Genomic DNA, 27,011 nt, shown 5'->3' with positions numbered 1-27,011 from the left:
AGATGTGGTCAGCACTATTTTCAAAGTTCTTAAAGCATTTTTTGAGTATCTTTAAAAATCTCTGTATTAGAGTTATAATGAAGTCATAGTTGCCACTGCATGGAGAAGAATGGAAGCATTACTTCCCAGGCCAACTTCCCCTCCCCTTTTATTTTCTGTTTTTCCATTCCTACACAAAGAAAGATGTGTAATATCATATTTACCTTTTTCCCAATTTTAGCTCATCTTTAAACTTAATTTAAAAATTTACTATACCAAAGGTAGAGACGATAATGGAAAATAAATCATAATCAAATTGATGTAAATCAAATCATAAGCTGAACAAGTAGTACTCATAAATAAACATGAATAGTTTAAATTAATTACAAAATAACAATTAAAAAGAAATATTTTCAAAATCACACAAGAGAAGTATAGCCAAAAACTTTGGAAAAGGCTTGACATATGTATGATTTTGGCTTTATGCAAATTAGATGCAAAATGTGAAAATGATCAAAGACTTTGCCAAACTTTCCTTCTTCACCCCAGATAAGCACAAACTGGCTGCCTACTTGAGAAAGGAGGCATGGTGGGAAATGTAACCAATAGCCCAGATCCAGCAAGATTCAGCACAGGCAGGTGCCACTCACAACTAGGATTAATACTGTCAGCTCCCATGGGCCATGGCATGACCAAATCTCAGGAGAAGCAATGAGGCCTGTTATGGTACTGTTTCTCCCAAAGCAGTTAAGCTAGTGGACTGGTACCCACTTTTTCCTTCTACTAATGGAAATTAAAGGATATAGGAGCTTTGAGAATCTTCTAATCCTACACGGCTAAAACAGCCTGGTGTAGGTGCCTAGAAGTAAAACAAGGTTCCAGTCCTTTGTTCTCCAGACCTACTAAGATCTCTTAAATCAGCATGTAAACCGTGAAGACACAAATCTCCCTCTGTCCCATCAATAAAACACATGACACCTTCCATAGACACGTTTCATGGGAGAAAAAGGTGGGAGGCACCTGGCCTTTAGAGATCAGGTTCTCCTCATAAAAGCAGATGTTCAGGGGGCTTCCCTGGTGGCGCAGTGGTTGAGAATCTGCCTGCTAATGCAGGGGACACAGGTTCGAGCCCTGGTCTGGGAAGATCCCACATGCCGCAGAGCAGCTAGGCCTGTGAGCCACAATTACTGAGCCTGCGCGTCTGGAGCCTGTGCTCCGCAACGGGAGGGGCCGCGATAATGAGAGGCCCGCGCACCGCGATGAAGAGTGGCCCCCGCTTGCCACAACTAGAGAAAGCCCTCGCACAGAAACGAAGACCCAACACAGACGTAAATAAATAAATAAATAAATAAATAAACAAACAAACAAACAAACAGAGCAGCACTAAACTTTGGGGAAAAAAAAAAAAAGCAGATGTTCAAATGTCAACATCTAAAGATCAGTCCTTGAAAATCCTAAGTCCACTATAAATAGCTACAGATTCGTATCTATTTTTAGTATCACTATTTTTCATAATTACTAGGCAAATGTTCTCAAACCCAGGCACACTGGCTCATAATACTTTTTAAAATAGTCTTTTTACAAAGTGCTTCTGCAGCTGGACTTACTAAAATAGGCATAGCGAGGACATGTTTCTGAAGGGACCAAATCCCAAAGTAAAAGTCTTGAGGCAGGAAAGTCTTAAGGCTGTTTTCTTTGTAAGTTTGCAGTTGTCCACAAAGACTTCATTTGGCCATGCACACTCCAAATCTAAAAAGGGTAAGTTACCTCCAATACTAACCAGATGTGACTATCAGATATTTTAGAAAAAGGTTCTGCTTATGGTTCCCAAGTTGTTAACTTCAAACTTCCAAGACCCCCTGTCGTAACAGTGAAGAGTTCCCATTAGATGCCTCAGGAGGCCTAAGAGTGGTCTTGAGTGAGAACAAGGCAGGAGGAAGAGAAACGAGGAGGAAGAGCATCTCCCACCTGTGTTTTTACCAGGCCTTTCCTGAGTTTATCCATTTTACATATTATTTTATTAGATAACCCCTAGTGATTTCATTTGGAGGAAGAATTCCAAATGTTAAAAAATATTGAAAACTTCTGTCCTAGATAAACTCCCTTGATCATAAAATCAGCCCACAAGGAAATCACTGAGCTGGATAACCCAAAAGAGCCATCATCACTCAGTTCTTCCACTCCCAACCAGTTTCCTCTGATGCAATCCAGGGGAATTAACAAAGCAATACTGTTCTAGCAAGTCTAGAAAAATCCAGTTTCATTATGTTATGAATACATGACATAAAGCCTACTAACCAAATAACCCTTTATTTTGGCAAATTTGAAGACCACAAAGTATGATTGTGAGCCACGACTACACACAGGGGAGATTTAATGGTGTTACAGGGCAAATGCCAGGGCTCTATGGAATAAAGAAATTTATTTTCAGCTGGGATTCTCAGCCAGAAGTGTCTTCCCACTCAGAAGGGTGTGAAACGCCTGCCATCACCATGACTCCTGACCACTGGACTCTCACCTCAGAGACATAGAAGCAGAGAGGCAAAGCACGTCAACGGCCTCCTGCCACAGACCACTGGGAGCACATCTGCAGTTGACAAGCTGGGTTTATTACATGTTGCACGGAGCCAGAACGCACACCAAAGGGACCCATGAGCAAGTCAGTCAGAGAGCTTTAGAAAGAACCTATTAACAGGATTAGGCTTTGGTTGGGTAATTTGGAGGCGGGCCTAGAGAAGCAGGCTTTTTAAAAATTGGATGCTGTCAGAAAACAAGAACAACTCCATGTTTGAATATTGTAACAATTCTCACCTATAAGTGGGTAGACTACAGCAGGCATAAAGCTGCAACTGGTAAAGAATTAGCTGTCACTGGTAAAACATAATCTTGTGATTCACTTTGTGATAAAGCAGAAACTAACACACCATTGTAAAGCAATTATACTCCAATAGAGATGTTAAAAAAAAAAAACAAAACGTAATCTTGGCAAAGAATCAGAAAAGGTCATGCTAGACTGGAACAGATATTGTTCTTTGCCACACTGGGTGAAAATCATTGTCAATTCGTTCATGCAGAACACTCTGATGTTGATTTCAGAAACCCACAGAATAATATTTTCGTTATTACGCATATCTATGTCTAGATCACATTCTAGACCTCGGCTCTGGATATATCACTCAAGACATTTTTCTGTCCTCCTCAATAATGCCCATGTTAAAGGACCTTTCCCGTGATCATTTCATAGAGTTACCTGGAATAAGTAGACTCTACGGACTCTTTCAGTCAAGTTTCTAATGTCTAGAGAGATAAAAACAGCTAAGCATTACTGTTTGCTTTTCAAACTATCTGGGGTGAATAAACAGTTTCTTTTCTCCCCAGTTGGTCTTGGACTGATAATTTTGTAAAATACAAGGAAAACTAATTAGTAGAAAAATAAAATGAAAAAACAAGACACAAAACACCAGCCCCAACTTTTTTTGTATTATTATTAGGCCCAACGTAAATATAACAACTCTGTCAAACTGTCAAAAAAGTTTCTTTATATAGTCTCGCCTTCCGTATTTATCTTGTCACAAACCTGAGTCTATGGACACATTTTGAGTAGTACTGCTTTTTTAAATTAAACTAAAGCATTCTGTTTAATACAAATTAATTCTGTCTCAGAGCACTGCCCATTTCAAACATACATAGTATGCCACAAGGCAGTATTAGCGAAAAAGAGGTAAGGAGTTTCACTCAGGGAGAAGGCCACGCTAAGAACTTTCCAACCTCAGTGAAAAGTAAATACCCGTGGCTGCTCCCTATGAGCAAGAGATCAAAGGACGCATGTAGAAAATCAGATCACTGGACTCCCATCTACACCAGTCTAAAATGCACCCATCCAGGTAGGGCTTCACTGGCATTCCTTTCCATAGCAGGGGACTTAACTTCATGGTTGCTGGGCAGAGATGTTCCCATTGGTATTTTTAGGGCATGAGTGGCTGTGCTTTCTACTGGGACAACTTGGATTTGATTATAATCCCGGAGCTTCCCAGGGCAATGGCTTTATAGCCCATCCGGTTAATCCTCAGGAATCTATGTTATCTCAGTATCCCTGCTTCCCTTCCTAAGGTCAAGAAGGTCAAACCTAAATCCCTACACAGCAAGCTAAAGGAACAAAAAAGGTTTAGGAATCAGCTAATCAGCCAAATTTATTTACATTCCCATCAATTTTACTTCCTACTTCCTCTCTGCTAAGAAGCTTATCCTCTCCAATGCAATTCTGCAATTTTAAGAACTTGTCCCCAGCTTAATGAAGTAGCCACTGGTGTTATCACTCTAATGTATTGATCTGCTCTCTATAACCGTGCTTCTCTTCCTGCCGTCATCTTTACTCTTCCTCCAGAGCTGCTATGAGCTGGAAACTCTAGAAGAGGCTTCTGTTTCTGTACACCCACAAAGGCAGCACTGCCTGCTGTAGGCTAGACACCACGCTCTTCCTGCATCAAGTGCAAGGCCTGAGCCACTCATGTCTGGTTCGAAATTCTGTCCCCATTCATAAAATCTCTCCAGAAGATACTTCCTTATACCACAATTTTTTAAGTTAAACATGATTCTAATATGTATGTCTAATATAAACACACACGTACATGTATACCAGATATTTTGACACTTAAAATCTATGGCAAATTTAACAAATTTGAGCTCCATGAGGATGGTAATCGGGATCATTCCTTTCACCATTTCACAATGCTTGGAATAGTGCTTGACCCATAACTGGCTTCCCAGAAATATCTTTTAATTAACTAATTAATTAATGGATCAAAGAATGGAACAAATGAATACTTGTGGTTTACACTGGTAGAGATGTGCACACGTGCACGCGCACACACACACGCTATACCAACATACACATGATGCCAACAGTTAACACCGTATCTTAAAAATGAGAAATTAATCCTAATAATTAATGTTCGTTCAAACTTCATATCTATTTTCCTCTTCCTTATAACAACTTGCTATTGCCCCAGATTTCTATATCTACGACTAGATAATTTGACATGTACAGTCAAAAAATTACTGATTGCTAAGTCGGGTTTAAAAATCACTATGATAACCCATTAAAATAATTTCCTTGCCTTTTGCCTTCCTTAAACTGATTTTCAAGCTTCAAATCTTCTACCTCAAGCTTCAATCTTAACCAAGGAGATAAAAAATACATAATCTTTTTATGCTATAAAACTTAAAAATAACACTAAATTAAGTTTTATACTCAGTATATTTTACTTAGAAGTATTATAAAACAGTACCTTTTTTTATAATTTATTTCTTTTTATATCCTGGTAGTGTTGAATCAACCTCTCTTAGTGAATACTTTAAACTTAGTCTTTTTAGAAAGCACTATCTATTGTTTTATTCAATGACTTAGTTAATTCAGATCTATTCAACGTTTGTGTGGAATGAGAGGAACTTGAGAGATTCCTTGTGTCTTCAAACCCCAGAGCATGGTCCAACACCAAATGTGACAGTATGGTCCTAAACTGACAGAGTCCAACTTGGAGATTTGGACCTGCCACACATGCTCTATTCAGTTTTCCATCCTGACTTCTAAAACCCTACAGAACATCAAGAGGCAGTACAAGACCCCAAAATAAAGCCTACAACCATTAATCCACCAGCCTTGGGTAAAAACATATGGTATCATAACTCCTTTGGGTTGTGCTTATGCATAGAGAGGACAGTGGCAGAAGATTCAAGGTATTGTTGGGGGACCAGCCAAGGTAGAAGGAATGCAAGGAATATTTTGAGAACTCCCAGAAGAGAGACAAAACAAAGACAATAGCTCTGAACTCCCAAGAAACAGCAGCCTGGCAACCATAGAAAGAAAAATGGTTGCTCTTTCTGAACAAAGACTTGGAGTCAACTGTGAAATGGAAGAGACATAAACATTGACACACTTTTCAAATAACATCTGGAGATACAAAACAAATAAAAATACTTCACATCTTCACAGCATGTGAAGAAGGATCAGTTACTATTGGCCTCATCCACAAAACTAAAGAGCCATATACGGGTATTCTATTCAAAAATAAAGAAAAAAATGAATCAAAGCCACAATACAGAGAGAACGACATCTCATGTCCATAGAGTAATGCTATTTGAACAAATTCTAACAGAGGAGCTTCTCATTTCCCATTTTAGCATTCTTTGGGAAGCGAAAGAATGCTTTCAAATACTTTCTTTAAGAGGATATCCAACGTTTCCACATAAGAAGGGAAATACTATCATTTTGAAGGAATCTATGCTTCTTTAGAAAGTTGTCAGAATGATTTTAAATAAATAAGGAAATAAAATCCCCAGTGTTACACAAGTGAACATATAAGCCAAGGATGCTAAAATAGTTGTCTTTGGTTTCTTAGACTAATGTTGTCTTCATGTCAAATTAAGCCAAAGCACACATCTTTGTCAGTAAAATGCTTTCTAATGCTTCTTCCTGAACTTAAAATATAATAGTGAGGTTTTCTTTCCACCTCTACTTTCCAAACCATGCTGCACTCCCAAACACCTGCAAACACACAGACACAAAAGGCAATGAGTCTTACCAGACCATCACAGTTGCTAATGGCAACAGAGGTTCCCGGAATGTCCATGATGTCACCAACATAAGCACAGTTAGTCTGCAAAGGCTCTGTTTTCCAGATTCTTTCTGAAGCACTTCCTGGTTGATGATCATTAATGGGGTCAGTTATATTCCCAGGCACCAGAGATGCCTCATGCCATTCCACAACAGCGCCAGGAGCTACTAGCTGAGTGTTGGGCTTTAGTCGCAGATGAAAATCTCTTCCAAATGCTGTGATGTTAAAGAACAATTGCTCAGAGTTGGAAGACACGTCCCTCGTTGACCTCTTTTTATGATTGGCAGAAAGAATATGGGAGAGATAGTGTCCTTCAAAATTTGTGCTGACTGGAGTCACCAGCTCATACTCTCTCTGTCTCTTTACTGGTAAATCTGTGGGGTGAAAAATAGAATTGTAGAACCCTGTATAACAAGAGAACACAGGAGGACATAACATAGGCATCAAGTGCCCACCTCACAAGACCGTACCTCGACTTGCATAATAAATATATTCTTGAACCATCTCATAAGTAGTAAATTTTGAGAATTCAAATCATTTCTCAAACGCATTTAGGTAACTCTGTGTTCAATGAATCATTTTTTTAATTTTTAAAAAAAGTTTACTGCAATGTGAATATTCATCTCATTTATATGTTTGAGAATATGAACAGAATAACTTTCCATAAACTGTATCTGGTGTGCTTATAATCAACACATACTCCCAGTTAATTTATCACTGGCATAACTGATAACTGCTACAAACTTTTAACAAAGTTGCTATTACGTAGAAAAAACTTTTTCTGATTGTTTTAATTTTTTCCTTGTAAGAATCCTAGAATTTATACTAATCACCATAGCTACTTTGTATTACATCTACCATTGGCTTGTAATTTATACACTGTAGTTTATGGTGTGGTAGTTTATACATATCTTTTCCATCATACCAACCCTAACAATCATACTTCACAGGTGAGGAAACTGAGATTCAGGAGGTGTGTGTCCAAGGTCAAATAACTGTGAAGCTCAGATATGTCTCCAAGTCATACTCCAAAGCCCATACACTCACTCTGCTACATCATGTTGTATCCCATAAATCACAGAACATTTTCAGCAAATGAGGAGAATGGAGTAAAAAAGAAGAAATAATCATCTATAAACTGAATACACTAGTACTGGTTAGTCAAGAGCAAATGGCATTGTCATTTTGCACCATATTCCTTACATGGGAAAGACACTCATTTGAATATGAATTCAATATTTGGGGTTCACTTTACAACACGCGTGGCCACTTACATGTTAAACTGAATTTCACAATTAGAACTTAATTCCCCAAGTTTAGCCAAATGAGAGTACTGTGTCTGCTGAAATGCAAACATCCTGGGGAAAGATAACACATTAAATCAACCATTTCTCCCTTAATAGAAATGATTTTGAAGACAGAAGTAAATGAGGAGGGCAACAAGGATGAAGAAAGAATGCATGGAAAGGAAAATCTGAGAACATGAAGTTAAAAGTTCCCCACCTTCGTGATTCTAGCCTAAGACTAGTCCTGTAGTATAATAAAGTACCCTGAAAAAATTATATGATTCACAAATACTGCTCACCTATGGAAACTTCATGCATGTTATCTAACACATTAGCATATGAGGCCCATAAATGAACCTACAACCTATGGTCTTAAAGTATCCTTATAGAATCACTATGTTTTTGTTATTTTCCTGCTTTTTAAATAACTCAAAAAAAAAAAAAATGTGTAAAGTACCAGAAGACAAATGAAGGTATTTTGCAACTTGGAAATTCCTTGAGTGCATGTTTGTTACCATTATGCCACTTATAATGACCGATGTATTTAAACAAAATATCCCCCTTTATTAAATGCACAGAGTAAGTAAACTGGTTGTACAGATTTACTAGGCAGAGAAGGCGTGAGGGTGGTCATATCACAGAGTAGAGTGAAGCCTGGCTTCCACACTGGGAGCAGCCGCAACACAATTCCTGTTTCACAGGAATTGACCCTATATCACAGTCAAAGACTTACACCAGGCATTGGCGTAAGCACAGGCACACAGATTCGGTCTCCCTTACAACCAAATCCTTGGTGAATACTTTTGTAAATTCTGGTTTAGAGAAAGAACTTGAAATTTTAGGGAATGAACTCAAGAGTCACAGAAACAGACTGATGGAGGGGAAAGTTTCCACAGGGATGGATGAACTGGGCTCTTGGAGGTGGACAGACAAAGGCAACCCCAAAATAATTCCTTAAGGATAAGGAACTCCCCATTCAACTCGGTATTTCCAGTATCATCTAATATAAGATTTTGTACCTGCCAGGGTCCCTCATCAGTAGGATTTGTTTACATGTATAAGTTAGTAATGCAGGCAACTGGAGAACATTTGCTTTGTCTATGGTGCTCCATGCGCTGACTTACTACCCAAGGCCCATGAGCATCCGGCTGCACCAATAATTCCAGCTGTAACTCCTTCTTTAACCATCGGTTTACTGTGTCAAGGGAAGGAAAAGCGATGCTTCATTTAATGTATGGATTTCTCATCTCCACTGAAGGGAATTCACACAACTGAAGTCTATAAACAATATACCGATGCCTGGATTAAGTGACTGGAGAACTAGAAAATTTAGGAAGAATGCAGGAAGTCTCCTCCACACCCAGGAGGACACCCAGAGTTTCATGCTTACAGTAAACCATACACCCTAGATTCTCTGGGATGAGTCCATTTTTCCACTGTCAGACAATGTGTTCTGAACTTTTATTCAAAATAAAGATGGTGCATTTCTATAGAGCTTTGTCTTCTCCAATGTTAAATAATAAGCCATTCCTAAAACGTACACATAAGAAACATTTTTGAAATTAAACTCTGAATGAGTCATTTTCCAGCTGGGAATTAATGGAAAAGATGCATGTAGCCCCACTGGACGGTAGTTAATGGAATGGACAAAGGAGCTACCCAGTCACCTGTCATTTATTGCAGAATAAATATCAGGCACTCTGCTTTGTGCTTGAGAATATACCTTCTCTAATTCTTACAACAATCATAGTTGGTAGGTATTACTACCCTTTGTTTATAAATGAGAAAGCAGACCTAGAAGGCCTGACACATAGCAAACAAGGAGCCAAAGGAAATTTTCAATTCTGATCATCTCGATGCTGAAGATCACGCTCTCACTCACTGCAGAAAAATGGAACATCTTGCTGTCAATTTCTAATTTAAGATCTGATTTTAAGGAAAACTACCACAAGAATGATGACGTCCTGCCTACCCGCAGCCAGCCAACCAATTTTTCCTCTATTGTAGCTTCAAAAATTATTGTAAAAGGCTCTTAAATTCTTGGTCTTGGGGAGAAAAATAAAGGGGTGGTGGATAAAGCTCAAAGCTATCAAAAGTATTTAATCTCAGGTTACAATCACAAATGCAAACCAACATTAATTTACTCCTTTCAGAAATGACACATTTCACAGGCCCAAATACTTCCACCAAACAATACAGCCTATGGTCAAGGAAGAGACTACAGTGCCAGAAAGCAGAAAAGTCAACACCTGAACTTGAGCAAGTTCTTTATTTTTTCTTTAGGCTTAGTGTCCTCAATTGTTAACTAGAGGTTAGTAATAGTTCCAACTTCATAAGTTTGATGAGAGGTTTAAATGAGATTATCCAGAGGATTCAGTAAATTTTAACTATTTTAACTTAAATGTAAATTAGTCACTTTTTAAAATAGTGCCCAGGCGCAACTTTAAAATATGAAACTATACAATTGTCAGCTGGGGTGGCTGAAGGGCCACAGCAATAGGCATGTAAAGGTTTGTGTGAGCCGTAAGTTCCACAAGCACAGAAAGCTGGGGCCACTGTAAAGCCACATTGTGGTCACTAATTACCCAAGCATAACTCAGAAGCAGTGAATTTTGCACAACCCACTGGCATCTGTGCCTGCCTGGTCCATTCCCACCTCCCCCCACCGACCCCGGTAGTATGGATGAACTGTCTGCGGTCTTACCTAAGAGCAAAGCCTCCGTTCGTGTACACATCCTAGACCCTCTGGCCTTTGCAAGACGGCTTCAGCAATTGTCCTCAGTTTCTTTCCTCATCAGTTTTCCCATCACTAGATCATTCCCACCAGTAAATAAATAAGCTGCCATATTTTCCATCTTTGACAAAAAACTTTCTTGATGCCACATCTGCCTCTAGCTAAGTCCCCATTATTTCACTGCCCTTTATAGCAAAACACTTTTAAAAAATTGAGTATATTAGATATCTCCAATTCCTCTCTTCCCACGCTTGTTCTTTCTTGAACCCACTCCAATCATGCTCTTGTCAAGGTCACTAGTAACCCCATGTTGCTGACACCAATGGTCAAGACTCCATCTTCTTACTTGCCCTATTAGCAGCATCTGACTCTATTTCTCTTTCCTTCTTAAAACACTTCCTTTCTTTAGCTTCCAGACACCTTTCTCTTCTGGTTCTCCTCTTCTCCTCAGTGGTCTCCCCTTCCCATTCTCCCTCCTCATGTTCCTTTATTCTCACGACCTGAACACACTGCAGTGCTGCAGGACCTGGTCCCAGACTCTCCTCTTCTGCATCTACCCTCCCTAGCCTGGTGAACTCATCCTGTCTCCTGACTTTGAAGATCTTCTCTCATCAATTCAATTGCTGCTGGATCCTCTCCCTGTGGATATTCACTAGGTACCTCAACACTTCCAAAAGTAAACTTCCTACCTTCCTGCTCCCAAACCTGCACCTCCTTGCCCATGTCAGCAAATGGCAACGCTATCCTCCCAGTCACTCAGACCGAAAACTTGACTAAACCATCCTTAATTCTTCTCACACCACACACCAAATCTTTTAACGAATTCTACTGACCCTATCTTCAAAATATCTCCAGACTCTGACCACTGCTCACCACCTCCCCTGCTGCTACCCTAGTCCAAACCACCATCTTCCCCTTCACAGGTTATCCTCAAAACAGAGCCAATGACAGATCATGTCTCCTCCTCAAAACCCATCCCACTCAGAGAAAAATGGCTCACAAGGGCCAGCACTGGGAATTCTCACATCTCAAGGTCATTGTGCTCACTATTTCCTCTGCCAAAGTGTCTTCCCCCCGACAGCTGCATGGCTCACCCCTCCATTCCTTCCGGTCTTTGCTTAAACTTGACCCTCCCATTAAGGTCTTTCCTGCCCCCAGTAACTGTCTCATTACTATCTCCCTTCTGCATTTTACTTCCACAAAACTTGTCACCATCTCACATACCCTAAATCTTATTTATATGTTTATTTGTTCATTGTTTCTTTATACCTACTAGCGTATAAGCTTCACGAGGGCAGGGATTTTTATCTTTTCTCTTCACTATAGTTCTCCAGTGCCAGAAACTGACTCTGAAGTCACTCAGTAAATATATGTGAATGAATGAATGAGAGCAGTTTAGCCTGAGGGAGTATCTAAAATTAGAATGCATCTTCTTCTCCCCAAATAGTAATTTACCATCAAGCGATCGATGACAGCAAACCACACAAGTTGTCATATGCCTCTATTGCCCGAATTTGCTTGCAAACGTTGGGTATGTTTCTCACCATTCCTGCTGGCCTATAAATCAAACATTTCATAGTATCCAAAACTTACATTTTAAGCTACTGAGAACAACGACAAAAATGGATCTAACCATTAAAACAGACCTCCTGGAATGCAGACACAGGGCCCCTCGTGTTTCGGAACCAGAGGCAGGAGATTAGTCCCCTCTCTGCATCCCTCTGGATAGTCACAGAATTATAACTCTACAGGTCAAAGATGAACAAGACCTTGAAAGATCATCTCTTCCTTGCCTCTTTCTTACAATTAAGGCATCTCAAGTAGAAGACGTCATGTTTTCTTAAGTTAGAGGTGCAGTACCTTTCACCTACTCCCGCCTTCTAGGAGGAGAGATTTTTCTCTGAGTATTTAGGCCCCTCCGTCCCCCTTAGCTCACCCTTCCCCCGTGAAGAAGCATGACGGATGTGATTAGCAAGTCTGGGAAAAATAAGCAGTTTGCGAAGCTCAGCACTCCCTCATCATCATTCCTGGCCTGGTAACGATGCTGATAAGGACGCTGTTCTCTTTCACCTCCTCCCCAGCAGCAGGCTCTGTCTCAGCCCAGTGGGCCTGACACACACTGGGTGGGGTGCCCTGTCCGCCAGCCCACTGCCTGCCCACGTGACAGCCTCGTGCTCCTCCCCAGCCTCTTTTGTAAGAGATATTTTCACTGTGTCTTTAGATTTGCTATTTCTCAACGTGTTCAGAACCCAGGCAGGTCAGAGGCGTATGTTTAATTGAGGACCTCCTCAAAAGCTTGAACTACCTGTAAGAAAAAGTACTGTCACATCTTCGCTGTCAGTCTAATGATAACATTAACAATTCTCCCGGTCAGGGAATTCTTTCATATCTAAATTCCTCATTCTAGAGTTTAACATAATGACTTCTCCCTTCTTGCACTGCATGAAAAAAAACCACCTTCTTGTGTATCTGTGCATGTGTGTATGTGTGATATGTATGTACTTCTTTTCACACACACACACACAAATATTGCATACAACTTACATCAAAGGATGTAAGGACCCAGTGTTCTGCACTTCCATATACCTAAAAGACCTTTGAGCTAGTCAGACTTTCTGTTTTAATGTCAGCCATGTTAGACTTTTCTAATAGCTTCCAAATTTTACTCATTCCTGAGGCTCTGGACCATTTACACGTGTCTGTGTTTTAGCATGATACTTACACATAACAGACCCTCAGTAAATACAGGTTAAAGAAAAAGAAAAGCTGCCTCAAACTGAAACCTGGATGGGTCAGTTTCACTGTGCTGAGAAGAAGGTGTCATACCCTCTCTTCACCCTTAAAATATCTACACCAAACTTCTCATTTTCACCTGAGTATTCATCTTGTCTTCCTGACTTCACTATTTCTGTTCATGATGTGCTGATTCTCCCGAACTCCCACGCTAAAAAAACTGACTTCATTTCAACCTTTTCCCCACTTTATATCATTCAAGTCCTACTGATCTCACCTTAAAATTTCTCTCAAATTAATCCCCTTTCTTCCAATCACCTTCAAGTTCTCATCACCCTACACTGAAAAGCTGCAAGTACCAAGTCCAAATGCCCCACATATAATTTCTCACTACCAAATGCCGTATACATTGTATCAGAATATTTTCTAAATTACTGCCAGAAAAACTGTTTTGAAGTCTTATGTCTAATATGCCTAGGTTCTACCACTCACTACCTTTGTGATTCTGGTCACTTAAGACTTTTTATGTCAGTACTCACCTGAAAAAATTAGGGCAACAGTATTTAGTTCATAGGCTTGTTGTAAAAACTAAATGGCTTAATCCAAAGTGCTTAACACAGTATCCAGCATATAGTAAGTGCTCAATAAATGTTAGGTATTAATATTACCCTGTTATTCTTTATGAAGAGTTTCAACTGGCTCATCATTACTTCAGGATAAAATAAATTCAGAAAATTGATATCTGTATTTCCATGTCAGGCCTGAAAATAGCTTGAAAGACCATCTACTAATCAAATCCCCTCACTTCACACATAAGAAACTAAACTCAAAGTTAGGTAATTTAACCCAAATCAAAACTTAACTTTATCATTTAAGGCCCTCTGCATTCTGTCCCTAATTTCTTTTCAACATCATCTCCCATATAACCTAAAGAAACATTCTAATGGGCTCACTAGCTTAATCACTCCTGCCTTTAGAGCCCTACTCTATTGCATCAACTGGGGGAAAGGTCTGTTGCTTTCTCTCCATGTATGCAAATCTAACCCGGCCCTCACGGCCTTTCCCAAGCCCCATCTTTTCCATGAAACCTGCCCTGTTAAACTGCCTAAAGTACAGACCTCAGGGTCTAAACTTCCTAGCTCTGACTGTCGTGCACTGTCTGCATAACAGTTGTAAAAATCCCTATGGGTGAAAAATTACATGTTTATGTCTTGTCCTTTCAGAGATTTTGAGCTCTTTGGGGCAGAGGTGTGATCTTACATGTGTTTAAATGTCCCCAGTGTACATCAGTCTTTGGGGAAAAGAGAAATTAATGGCTATTTTTGGAAGTGGGGACTCTTGGGAAGGAGTGCTCTCACAGCATCACCCTGTAGCCCAGGCTTTGGGACCATCTATACTCCTTCACGCATTCAGCCACATATGCTCACACCTGAGGACAGGCAGGCTGGTATCCTTCTAAGTATGTTGTAGAACACTACACAAATGTTTCCTAGAAGAGACTAGATGTCCCCAGCACATTACAAAGACCACACTCTAGAACGGCAAGAGAAGACAAGTCTTCAGTAGTACAATCAACATTGCTAGGACCTAAGATGGCTGCAGCACAAAGTCTCATATATCACGGCAATTTTTAGCTGATCTAATTAAGACCAAACCTACCCCAGGCACACAGAATTTTGGAATACTTGTGATTGATGCAATGTGGCTCTAATTTCCAAGCAAAGAAGGGGGTGGGGTATGATGGCTGAATACTAAAGGTCTGGAGTCAAAACGCACTGCATCTGAATGCCGGTTTCAACCTCATGTGCTCTTTGGCACATGGGCTTGAAATTACGAAAATTAAGGCTCAGACAGGTTACCTGTAAAATAGGAAGAAGAGATAAGGCACATAAAGGGCTTAGTCCATCTAATAACATTTCAATAAATGAAAAATTAGTTGGTGTTATTATCACCATCACCATCATCATCTAGCTAGAGCTGTACACGAAGGAAGTCAATATCAGATTCCTTCCGTGTCCCAGCACCCCTCAAGCCTCTCCCCATTCCAGTCCCACACAAATCTAGTGTTTCTGGTGGTTAGAAGGGATCTTAAGCTCCATGTCAACAAATGGCCTGAAGTCTAGACTGGCTGTAACAACCCACGCTCCATTACCCAACCCAGGGACTGGGAATCTCTCCCGAGAATTGGCTGATTGCTCTACACTAGAGGCAGTCACACAGGCAATTTCCTTTATCAGGTATAAATTCTCAGTATGCAACAATCTGGCCACAAGAATGAAATCAAATAAGCATTTTCAAGATCTGCTAAAGAAGCAGCTCCAACAACAACATTTCCAAATCCTGAGCCAAGGGTAAGAGAATGACTTGCATCAGAAATGACAGGAGCCAGCTGCTCCAGGAAAGATGTGAGTGGGGTGAAGAGTGGACGTTAAAGAGGACATCACATGCCAGAGGGCTCACCAAAGCCGTAAACGCTGACGGGGAAGGGGACACATCTTCTCTCAAAGGCAATTAAAAATTAATTGTGACACATGCTGAAATTCTGAACGCAGCCAAATTCCTTTTTCCTCACTTCATCTCCTCTAGGCTCCTATCACCACAAGGCGAGAAACACTTTGATGTCTTTTATTTTAGTTGCAAACCTATTTTCATAGCTATTTGGGGGGGGGGGGGAGGGGGGAGGTGCTTTGCTTTTACTCACTATTAAGAAAGAACAAATAGTTGTGAACTTTAAAATTCTTCTCATTTTTTTAATCTGGCTTTTTCATAAATATTTGTTGCAATTGCACAATGTTTATGTTCAAGAGAGTCATTTAGGAAAGAACAGCACATTCTTCAGCATTCCAGAACATGAAATCAGGTAAGAGGAGATCTTTTAAGAAAACTGTTTTCAAGAAAAATATCCAAGTATTTTCTTTGTTTGCTACATCTTAAAATGATCAAATAATCAATAACAGGATAACAAGTAGAGATTTATTTTTTTTAAGTGAGGCCCAAATGCCAAACACTTAACATTCCAATCTTAGTTTTTAAAGAAGCACTTCTACTGGTTATATTTATCATCACTGGAAATTTTACAGACTCAAGAGCAATATTAGACATTCTAAAAATTAATATTTCTCGTATGTCTCACAATTTTTTGATGGATAATACTTTTGAAGACTAATATGGAGTCTAGAATTTAAAGCCAGGAAAATTAGCATTTGTCCCTAGGGCCAAAGGCTGGGGAAAATATGACAGATAAGAAATGCGGATAGTAGCTTTAAAGGTTTTCACTGAAACTTTACTTGTGGTAATTATATTTTCCAAATCTAAAATAGTCTGGCTTATGGTTTGACAAGAAGTATGAGAAACTAGGACAGTCCACTAGGCTGCTGTTTTAGTATCCTATTGCTGCTGTAACAAATTGCCACAAACTTGGCGACCTAAAACAACATGAATACGTTATCCTACAGTTCTGGAGGTCAAAAGTCTGAAATAGGTTGCACAGGGCTAAAAGCAAGGTGTCAGCAGGCTGCATTTCTTTTGGAAGCACTAGGAATGATCTGTTTCCTTGCCTTTTTCAATTTCCAGAGGCTACCTGTGTTTGCTGGCTCAAGGTTCCCTCCTTCCATCTTCAAAGCCAGCAACATCAAACCAAGTCTCTTTCACCTCCCCCTTCCATCTATAAGGACTTTCCAACAGGTAATCCAGGATAATCTCCCTATTTTAAGGTCAACTGATTAGCAACCTTAATTCCATCTGAAGACTTAATTCCACTTTGCCATGTAACATATTTACAGGTTCCAGGGATTCAAACACAGACATCTTGGGGATCCATTCCTCTGCCTGCCACAGCCAACAGTTCCCATCGATGTGCCAGAAGTCCTGACAGCTGTGACGTTATTGCACATGTGTGCCGCCCGGCATCCATCCCTCCTTGTTCTTTAACTGAACCTCAGTTTTCCCTCAGGTTAACCATCTCACAGTCCACTCTCAGTCCCTGTCAGTCAAGAGTGAAACATCTCAATCCAGGCTATTCAGAGCACTGCATCACTGAGCACAGTTCGTGGTTTGAGAATAAGCTTATGACTCGAGCCAGGTAGCCAGTAAAAGCCCTACCAGGAGCTATTAACTGGAGCAGCCAGAACAGAAGTGTTCTGTCTAGTGGGGTAATGAGAGCCTAGAGTTGCTGGTGACAGGCTTTGCCACAACTTGGATAGTCACGATCTTATGCTACTAGAGAAATAGAGCCAACCCAGAGGAAAAATAAGAGAGAAACAAAGAGGGAAGGGAGAAAGGGAGGGAAGGAGGAAAGAAAGGTGGGAGGGAAAAGAGGAGGGAGGGACAGAGAGCGTAAGGAAGGAGGGAGAGAGAGGGGAAGGAGGAAGGGGGGAGAGAGAGACTGATTCCTGACATTATTTGAGCCCTAGATCCAGCTATACCTGACTTTGATTACCTGATCAATTTTGTCTTCCTTAACCACTGTCAACTGGGTTCCTGTTATTTGCATCCAAAGGAGTCATGATTAATACAGGAACATTCTCTCAATGAAATGGAAAGAAGGAATTTCAATAAATAAGGTGAAAAGAAAAGAAAGAATTATGTCCAGTATACACAAAATATAGTTGGTGTGGAATAACTTTCTGCACTATTCCTTACTCAACTCCTCCCTCTACTGCTATATTCCAATGAATTAAGCAGCACTACATTGAGATACCAACATGAAGATAATACATGAAAATAGAACTCTTAAAGAGCTGTCACATGGTGAGCTGAGTGGCTGGATAGTGTACAAGTCCATGACACACTAAATTAAGGTGCCTGGAAAGCCACAGTGGCAGGCAGACCTATCAGAAATGTATGGACTAGAATGAGGCAGCTCTCCTTCAGTAAAAGTGTTTTTTAAAAGCACAAGACTGGGCTTCCCTGGTGGCGCAGTGGTTAAGAATCTCCCTGCCAATGCAGGGGACACGGGTTCAAGCCCTGGTCCAGGAAGATCCCACATGCCGTGGAGCAACTAAGCCCGTGCGCTACAACTACTGAGCCTGCACTCTAGAGCCCGCGAGCCACAACTACTGAAGCCCGTGCGCCTAGAGCCCATAGTCCACAACAAGAGAAGCCACCACAATGAGAAGCCCACGCACCGCAATGAAGAGTAGCCTCCACTCGCCGCAACCAGAGAAAAGCCTGTGTGCAGCAACGAAGACCCAATGCAGCCAGAAACAATAAATAAATTAAATAAAATAATAAAATAAATAAATTTTAAAAGCACAAGACTAAGACATACTACTAATAATACCTATTATTCTAGCTTGCTTACCACGTGCCAGCATTGTATGAATGCTTTAAAACTCTGTGAAGTAAGTAAGAGTAGTATGTCTATGTCACATACAAGACAATGAAGCTTTCAGGGGTTAAGGTCATCGACTAGAAAGTGTTGCAGTCAGGATTTTAAACCACACAGTAAACAGAGCCTGTGCCCCTGACCATTTGATGGAGGAGAGGCAATGAATATTAATAGTTCCTCTAATGCATACACTGGTTAGCTTTTAGATTAAGGAATGGACTCTACATGTAAAAAAGAGAGGTTTTTACATATAAAAGAAAGAGATCACAAATTCATATAAATAATTATTTCAATGATTTTTTTTATTTGTGTGCATTAGTACATATAAAAATATATGTACTAAATATGAAGAAAAATTGTAGGAAATGTGATTTATTATCTAAGTATTTGAAGATTCATAGTTTAATCCTATTTTACTTTCTACAAGTTTCCTAAATACTATTTTTGTTTTATCAGTCACTTCAAGAACAAGACAGACTGTTTCACGCTGCTCACAATTTGTTCTAAATTCCATAAAGATTCATCATGCTGAATTTGTGGCACTCGTTTTTATAAACAAGAGACTGACATTTTACCACAAAATCTCTTCTAGGGATTCATAGTTAGTCAGCAAAGTCATGTAAATGCATTCGGAAAATTAGGATGGATGAATTACATGTGGGAACAGAGATTCCTAAGCTAGGAAACTTTTCCCACGCTTTACTATCCATTCTAAAGAATACACAACTCTCAAATTCTGTTCTATGAGGTGGACAAATATTCTTAGGGTACTGATAAAATTACAAAACATTTTTATAATACAATGGTTCATACTTTGAGGTACGTGGTAACTAGAAAAATGATTAATTCATCAGAGATTGCATAACCAAATATTTAAAAATTATGTTCAAATGTCAAGAAGAGCAGAACCAAACCTAATTTAAAATTAAAATATTTTAAATCAACACTTTCCTATATATTGCTACTAGGAATTCAGGTCCTACAAACGTCTTCAGAAGTCATGCATTTGTCAAAATGTATCATGTTAATTTGGTTTTACACAGTAATCAACTTCTAGGGCGCTCTCCTAAAGGAGTCATTGGAAAAGTGGGCAATAATCTATATACAACACTGTGTGGCAACGTTCACCATCATGAGAAAATGGATACCATTAGGGAAATGATTACATAAAATAAGGTTTATTAGTATGATGGGATGAAAATGATGTTTATGAGGAGTTTGTAATGATATGGAAAATTACACTAAAATATTAAACCAAACAAAATCAGGTATCCAATAAAAACCCCATAATCTGTGTATTAAAAGAAGACTGAATAAGAATATGCTAAATTATAACAAAAGTTTGATATTTGGGATGATTGTCAGAAATCTGGGGGATACAGAAATAGAAGATAACTACAAAGGGCACATGTAAAGCATCTATAATCAGAACAAAAACTGATTAATTAAAAAAGACTAACTCAACAATTTATAATAGAAGTAGCACAGCTTAGAAGTAAAAGCTGATCTCTATTAGAGGAACTCTGAGGAAAGCATTCCCAAAATTCTGGTAATAACAATCCTCTTTGAGGAAGCAGTAGGGTTCCATTTAAGTCTTCACTGTCAATAGATCCAGTCCAAGCAGTATAACCAAACTCTTCGTATTGAAACCACTCATGATTTTAGCAGGCAATTTGGAATTGTCCCTAATGGATTTCCAGGGTAATCTCGGTTGGCTACCCATAAGCAAAGAATGCTTAAAGATAATCGTCCTGGAAACAGAGATGACCTTGGAGATTTCTTAACATTTCTGAGCAATATTATGATTATTTGGTACAATGAAAAAAGAAAACAGTGAAAGTATGGGGAAGGAATAGTTCAGCTAAACAGCGGTAAGTTGCTGGTGATGGGTAACATGCTGCATTTAATAACATCTTCATCTAAGAAGCTTAAAGCATTTAACTTTAATCATTATGATGTTCTATGGAGAGGTGGGAGCTAAATCAGTAAAGTCAAGTGTATGTTCTTTAGTGCCAGGGAAGAACAATGGCTTAGGTGGCTGAAATTCTAAATTTTACAAGGGATCCCTTTAAACTTGCTTTAGACCACATCTTTTAGTATTGCTGTTGGCAAACTGGATTGACAGATTTCAGTCTCAGCTTATCTTATTCCCACTGAAGCCAGCAACATGGCAACTTATCCCAAATAGACTTTAGAGCAAAATTAGTGAACATTCCAAACCTGCACATAATTCTATTCAATTTGACAAATACGTATTGAGCACAAACACAAAAGCATAAAAAACTGATAAGCCTAAGTCCCTGGCTTTGTGGAGTGAAACAGGAAGTCACAAGGAGCCTTGACAACATTGAATAATTAATTGTATAGCCATTGTCACCATCCTCATTTTCCTGGAGACCAATTAAACCTGGACAGGGGCACAGAACAAGAGCATTTTAGGAACATCAGAACACAGGCAAATCCCAGTATGGTAATAACCTGCTTACTAGATCTATGCACTGAATAACAAATATTTGAGAGCCCACAAGGTACCAAGCTCTGTTTTATGTACAGGTGACACAGCAGTCATCAAGACAAAGTCTTTGCTCTCTCAAGGGCTACGCTAGTGGAAACACTTACTGTATACCAAGGAGAAGGTACAGTGACACACTACACCTTGAAAACCAAACGAGTACCTGAAAATGGTGAAAAATTATTTCTCAGGAAACCAGATATTTGAGAGGACAAATTAGCAACTTTATGTGGTTAAGAATAAAATGCAATGGAATTTGAAACTGGGAAACAGAAATAGGGCAGAGAAAGATGGATATGCCCCAATTCTAAGAGCAGGGGTGGGAGAGGGAAGACAGCTGAACACCAAAGCCTCACAATGGTTTTTCCTCTGATAACACTCAAGCAATCTCAAAGGCGTGGCTTATGAAACAAAAGGACTCAGAGGATTCTTTTTCGAATTCTCCAATTTCGACAGAACTATGATTATTTCCTAAGCCACATGTGTCACAGAGCAAATCTCCTTACCCAATCAGGCCGGCCAGCCAGCTACCCACAATTACCCTAGGCATCCTACCAAGGCCATATTCCGAGTCAGAAATGAAAGAGCTCCCTGATATGTCACAGAAGTATTCTACCAATCTCATGAAACACATTTACACACATATACACATTACATACACATTCACATATGCACCTACATGTATGTATGCGTGCATGTATACGTGTGCATATGTGTAGGTATATGTATGTATGTGTGGGTATATGTATGTATGGGTGTATGTATATACTGTGTATGCATGTATGCATGGGTGTATGTATGTATATATGGGTGTAGATAGGTAGATAGCTCCTCTCTGATTGACAAGGGAGCAGAGAACTAGGTGACAGTTCAAAACCTATTTGCCCGTTTTCCCAAGAGTCACACACCAAGAGGGCATTTTTCCACTGGGTGGAGAAAAAAGCAAAGAAGTCACATCCCGTACTACACACTTCATGGGTGACATATATATATATGTTCTAACCTGCCCCCGTCACAGACTGCCCTCTACTCTAGGGGGTTGGAGCATATCAGATATATATTTTTTACTGGTTTCCTAAGCCAAATACTAAAAAAGTATGTATTGTTTTTCTATTTATAAAAAGAATTAAAAACTGGCAAAATTAATTTATCCTGTTACAAGTCACCTTTTGTGGGGGAATCCTGCTAGGAAATTGGCACAAGCACTAGTAATGTTCTTATCGATCCGGGTGCTGGATACCCAGAAGTGTTCCCTTCGTGAAGAATCAGCAAGGTGTACACTTATATGCACCACCCTGCATGTATATTATATCTCAGTAGAAAGGAGTTTTTAAATTTAGCTTCCTAACAATTTGTGTTTTGTTACTAAATTATATTTACCTCTTCTTGAGACATTAAATTATTCACAAATTATTCAGAAACATGGAATCTTCTCTAGCCAATTTGTAGATCAATAAATATAAATTCATTAATTCTACAAACCTTATTACTTTTTCTTAATTGTGTCATTGATCAAATAGCACCTCCAGGCAGTTATATAAAACTACTTTTGAATCAATTATTGGAAAAAAATTACTTAACTATATGTAGAAAAGTACATTTACCAAAACTCCAGGTTAGCAATCCCTTGATGCATGGGGACAGGGGAAAGGAATCTCATTATTGCACATCAAATTTTTAAAATATATTTTTAAATCCCTCTTAAGAACAACATAAATGGTTATAACCCAAAGCCAAATGGTACACTTCTGCTATCACAAGACTCATGAGTCAAATCTATTTTCATCTTTATTTCTTCCCTTAACTCAATTCGGAAATGGTAAATGAAAATGATAATAATAAAATAAAGAAATCTCATAAAGCAGACGAACTTGGGAGCAAATAAATCTTCAGCAACACAACCTAAGAGTGCCCTGCCCTCTTCTCTTCTGTGCTGTTACTCATCTCCCTCTTAACAAATTAAAGCAGACCTGTACTACTTTCTTCCCTGAGGATGAGAACTACCAAAGTAGTTTATATTAGCAAAAGGACTGGACCAAAGTCTAACCCAGGGCCTCTTACATATGAGCATGCTGAGTCTATCTGAAAATTTAATCAAAGCAATGTATTTTATTCCTTGTAGAATGAGTAATCTTAAAATAGTTTTTTAATTTACATATTGAAATGTTGGGATGTTTAAGTAATCAAATGTTTAAGAAATAAAAAGTAAGACAGCTTTCTTTTCCTACTTGTTTGAAGACTGGTGAAAAAGAAAAATCCTTCTTTAAAAAGATAGATGTTGATGGCTGAATGCTATCAACTACAAATGACAAATGTCTCTTCATAGACATTGTATTTTCAATACAGTTCTCAGTCACTTTCCTCCTGTCTGTCCTGCTCTTCCTGTGGAGGTCTAAGCTTGTGGAGGAGTTCCAACAATGCTAAGCACTGAGTAAGAAGGGAGCATTCTGACACACGATGTCATATGGCTACAAACAGATACTCTGGGCCTGGATCTTGGGGTCCCTCCATTAGTTTACAAGTATGGAATTCCCTGAGCTCTCCACTATGCACTACAGCAGGTTACTGTATAACCTCTCAAGCTTCATTTCCTTCAAATCTAAAATAGGCACAATGTGTCCCTACCCCCTAGTGCAGTTGTGAGAAATAGATGACATAAGGCACATAAAGCAATTAGCACTGTGCCTGGCACACAGCACACGGGCAACGATTTGTAACTACTTCTGCAGTAACAAAATCTTTTCACCTAAACGATGACTTTACCATATCACCTGACAAATACACGATTTACAGAGACTAACACTCTGCCAAAAGGAAAATTATCTTTTAAAGTAACCCAAGTTAAATGTGTATGAAAAGACTGAATGGAGCCTGGCTTCTTGACAGACGACTTTCAGTTTCTGCATTCAGAACAAATACATTATTATAAACAGCTTCAAAAAAGACCATGGACTTTGGAGGACATGTTACAAGTCACACTCCCTGAGCCTCAGTGTCCTCACCCATAAAATGGGAATAATTCCCATATCGTCAGGCAATACCGAGGTTTTAGATGTTATCTGCAAAAGGCCTAACAGTATCTTACACATGAGTAGATAACGATTTCAAAGCAGATGGCATAAGAAAAGCCATCAGAGGGATTATTCAAAGCTGGAAAAATTTTAAGAGAAAACTTTCCATCATCTGTGCTGCATTTTTCTCTTCTTTGTAGCATTCTTACACTTTGTTTCTCTTCTAAACAGATTTGCTCCTCTAATGCTACAAAAGTTGATTTAATTTATCTCCATATCTTCTTCCAGTCCCTCCATCACCCTCCCAGTACCTACCAGTGGCTTGTCCAAAGACAGTTAATAAATCGACGCCTGAAAAGTCCAACTGCAGGAGAATTTTTACATCACTACAACTCAGCCTGAGGAAAGTGACACCCTCCTCCGGAAAGAGGAAGAGAAGAATAGAACTGTTACTGGACTACCAATTGTTTCTTTAACCATCAATGGGAGAAATTTCAGAAACAATATTTTGCTTCGCTTACTTCATTCCCTACTTTCTACTAAGATAAGAGTGACATCTGAGAACAAGGCTTACCTATTTGCACCATTTCTTCATTACCAGCCTGGAAAGGAGGGGGAAAAGTAAGAAAAAGAAACAGTTACTGGGTTTCATCTTATCACCTCATGCGTTTTATTTCTACCATTAATGCTTTTCAGGAGCTGGCTAATCAGGAGATGCTGGAGACCGGGATTGATGCCTAAAGGCTGCACCTCAGTTTGTAGGAGGTTCTGTGACAGGAGCATGAGCCAATTCAATAATAATTTGGGACAGGGTGTCGTCTGCTCGTTTTAATTTTAATTTAACATTTATGAAGCCAGCAAAAAATAAATACTGACACTCGATATTCTCTTCTGAAAACTCCGGGTACTGGGTCAGGAGTAGAAAAGAAAGTCTCTGAATTTACACGTGCAAAAAGAAGTCTAAATCCTGATATATCAGATTTGAGGTCAGGAATCCACCAGACAATTCTCTACTTTTCACCCTATGGTCAGACCAGGCAGACCCGAGACGCTACAAAAACTCACAGAGAAATTCTGTACCCAAAGTCCCACCGACCCTGTGCTGATGTGATTTACTACAAACGTCTCGGCTCATCCCGCTGAGCCTTCTCAAGGACTCTTCCGAGAGCATCGGGCTTCACCTTGAGTCTCCAAAGGGCGGGGGCTGGGTCGAAAAGAAACAGAGCTGCACTCAACTTCGCTTTAAAAGGAGGAGGAGTTGTGCAGAGGGGGAGGGGAGAAAAGCGGCCGGCGCCTCCAGCCTCTGCCCAGGAAAACGCAGGGCAGGAAACGTCCCCGGGCCCCCCTCCCCAACTGTCAAACCCCGGCCCTGCCGCGGTCCTCCCAGGACACGTGTCTACTGGATCGCTCCCTGTCCGGCCCAAGGACTTCCTGAAACCCCCGCCTCCGGCTGCCCGAAAAAGCTGTGAGTCAGTGAGCAGGAGAGAAAGTCCCGCGAACCCGACTCCGGCTGCTGCAACCAGAGCACTGGGATCCCGGACCCAGCGTCCAGAACTTCATTCAAGCGCCCAGACCGCCCTCCGGAAAGAGGAAACCCAGATGGCCCGGCGAGGATGCGAATTGGCTGCACTTTGTCACCAGGAATTGTTCCGAATGCCGCAAAAGTGAAGTCCTAGGTGTGACAAGCCTGGGCTCCCGAAGTGGGAGTCCTAACCTCCCGTGCCATTCAACCCCCCACCCCAGAAAGCCCCGCACGCTGCGCCCAGCCCTCGAAACACCGTCCGTGAATGTACCAGATAACAGGGTAGGGTGGGAGGGGGGAGGAGGAGAGAGAGGAGGGGAAAGAGGGGAGGAACTTTTTCGGGAAAAGGTTGGGTTTGAGTTTTTTATTGTTATTATTTTCCACTTACTTGTCCATCAGCTGAAGTCCTAACCTCTACCAGAGCGGCTGCTATCAACCAAAGTGACAGGAGAACCATCACGAGTCGAGTTCACTTTTCAACTACTGGGCAAAGCAAATGCCCAGAGCAAACCCACCCCCCCTCAAAATAAGTTTCTTGAAAAAAGAAAAAGAAAAAAGAACAAAAAAATGCAGAATTAAAACAAAAACAAACAAACAGAAAAAAAAACTGATCTTCCGTGCTTTGCTTCAATGAAAATGAAATCTGAGCTCTGAGACTGGCCCCCTCTGCTCTGCAGTTCTTTCCACTTCACCTTCTCACCCCGTCCTCCCAAACAGAGTGTGCAGGAGCGAGAAGGTGCTGCGAGCCGGGCATGGGCTGCGCCGGGAGAGGGGGAAGGGACGAGGGGCTTCCAACTACCTCTGCCCGAAGCGGCTTTTTCTAGGCTTTTCGAGCACCATGGGTCCCTAAGGTTAGCGCTGAGAATGCTTGGGTCCCCTGGAGCACAGCAGGGGGAAGTATTAGCGACAGAGACGAGCGAGCGGGAGCGGGAGAAAGAGGCAGGGAGAGGGCGATTCCGCCGCTCGCACAGAGGTGGGGGCGGGAGGAGCCGGAGGGGAGGAGGAGGAGGCAGGCGGAGGAGGTGGGAGGAGTGGGCCGCTCGCCGGCTCCTGTTGCTCGCGAAGCGGCCGTATGCTCGCTGCCGGCGACCCGCGGGAGGCTAATAAGGCGGCCGGAGCCCCCCGGGCGGCCCCTCCCGCCGCGGCGCCCACGTCACGCGGGGCCCGGTCCCGCGCCCCCCGCGCCAGCCGGGACGGCCGGGGCGGGCGCTGCCGGCGCGGGAGGAGCGGGGAGGAGTGGGGAGGACGACGATCGTGGTCGGCCCCAGGCAGGGTCAGGCTTTGAAGCCGC

At 40.7% G+C, this 27,011-nt stretch overlaps 1 protein-coding gene across 1 annotated transcript in view; it reads right to left on the bottom strand.

Annotated features, from left to right (window-relative positions):
• The window catches only part of ADAMTS3 (ADAM metallopeptidase with thrombospondin type 1 motif 3), a 284,361-nt gene extending 257,668 nt beyond the window's left edge, over positions 1 to 26,693 (bottom strand). The window contains exons 1-3 of the mRNA XM_068542844.1: positions 26,109 to 26,693; positions 24,773 to 24,800; positions 6,561 to 6,967 (exon numbers count right to left, since the gene is read on the bottom strand). Coding sequence (XP_068398945.1) covers positions 6,561 to 6,967; positions 24,773 to 24,800; positions 26,109 to 26,177 — 504 coding nt within the window. The 5' untranslated portion in view covers positions 26,178 to 26,693. The remainder of the gene's footprint in view (positions 1 to 6,560; positions 6,968 to 24,772; positions 24,801 to 26,108) is intronic.
• Positions 26,694 to 27,011: the final 318 nt, after the last annotated feature.

The sequence above is a fragment of the Eschrichtius robustus genome, chromosome 4 (assembly GCF_028021215.1).
Source record: "Eschrichtius robustus isolate mEscRob2 chromosome 4, mEscRob2.pri, whole genome shotgun sequence".
NCBI classification, from domain to species: Eukaryota; Metazoa; Chordata; class Mammalia; order Artiodactyla; family Eschrichtiidae; genus Eschrichtius; species Eschrichtius robustus.
The sequence above is the reverse complement of the archived record's forward strand: the minus strand, read 5'-3'. Positions and strand labels throughout refer to the sequence as shown.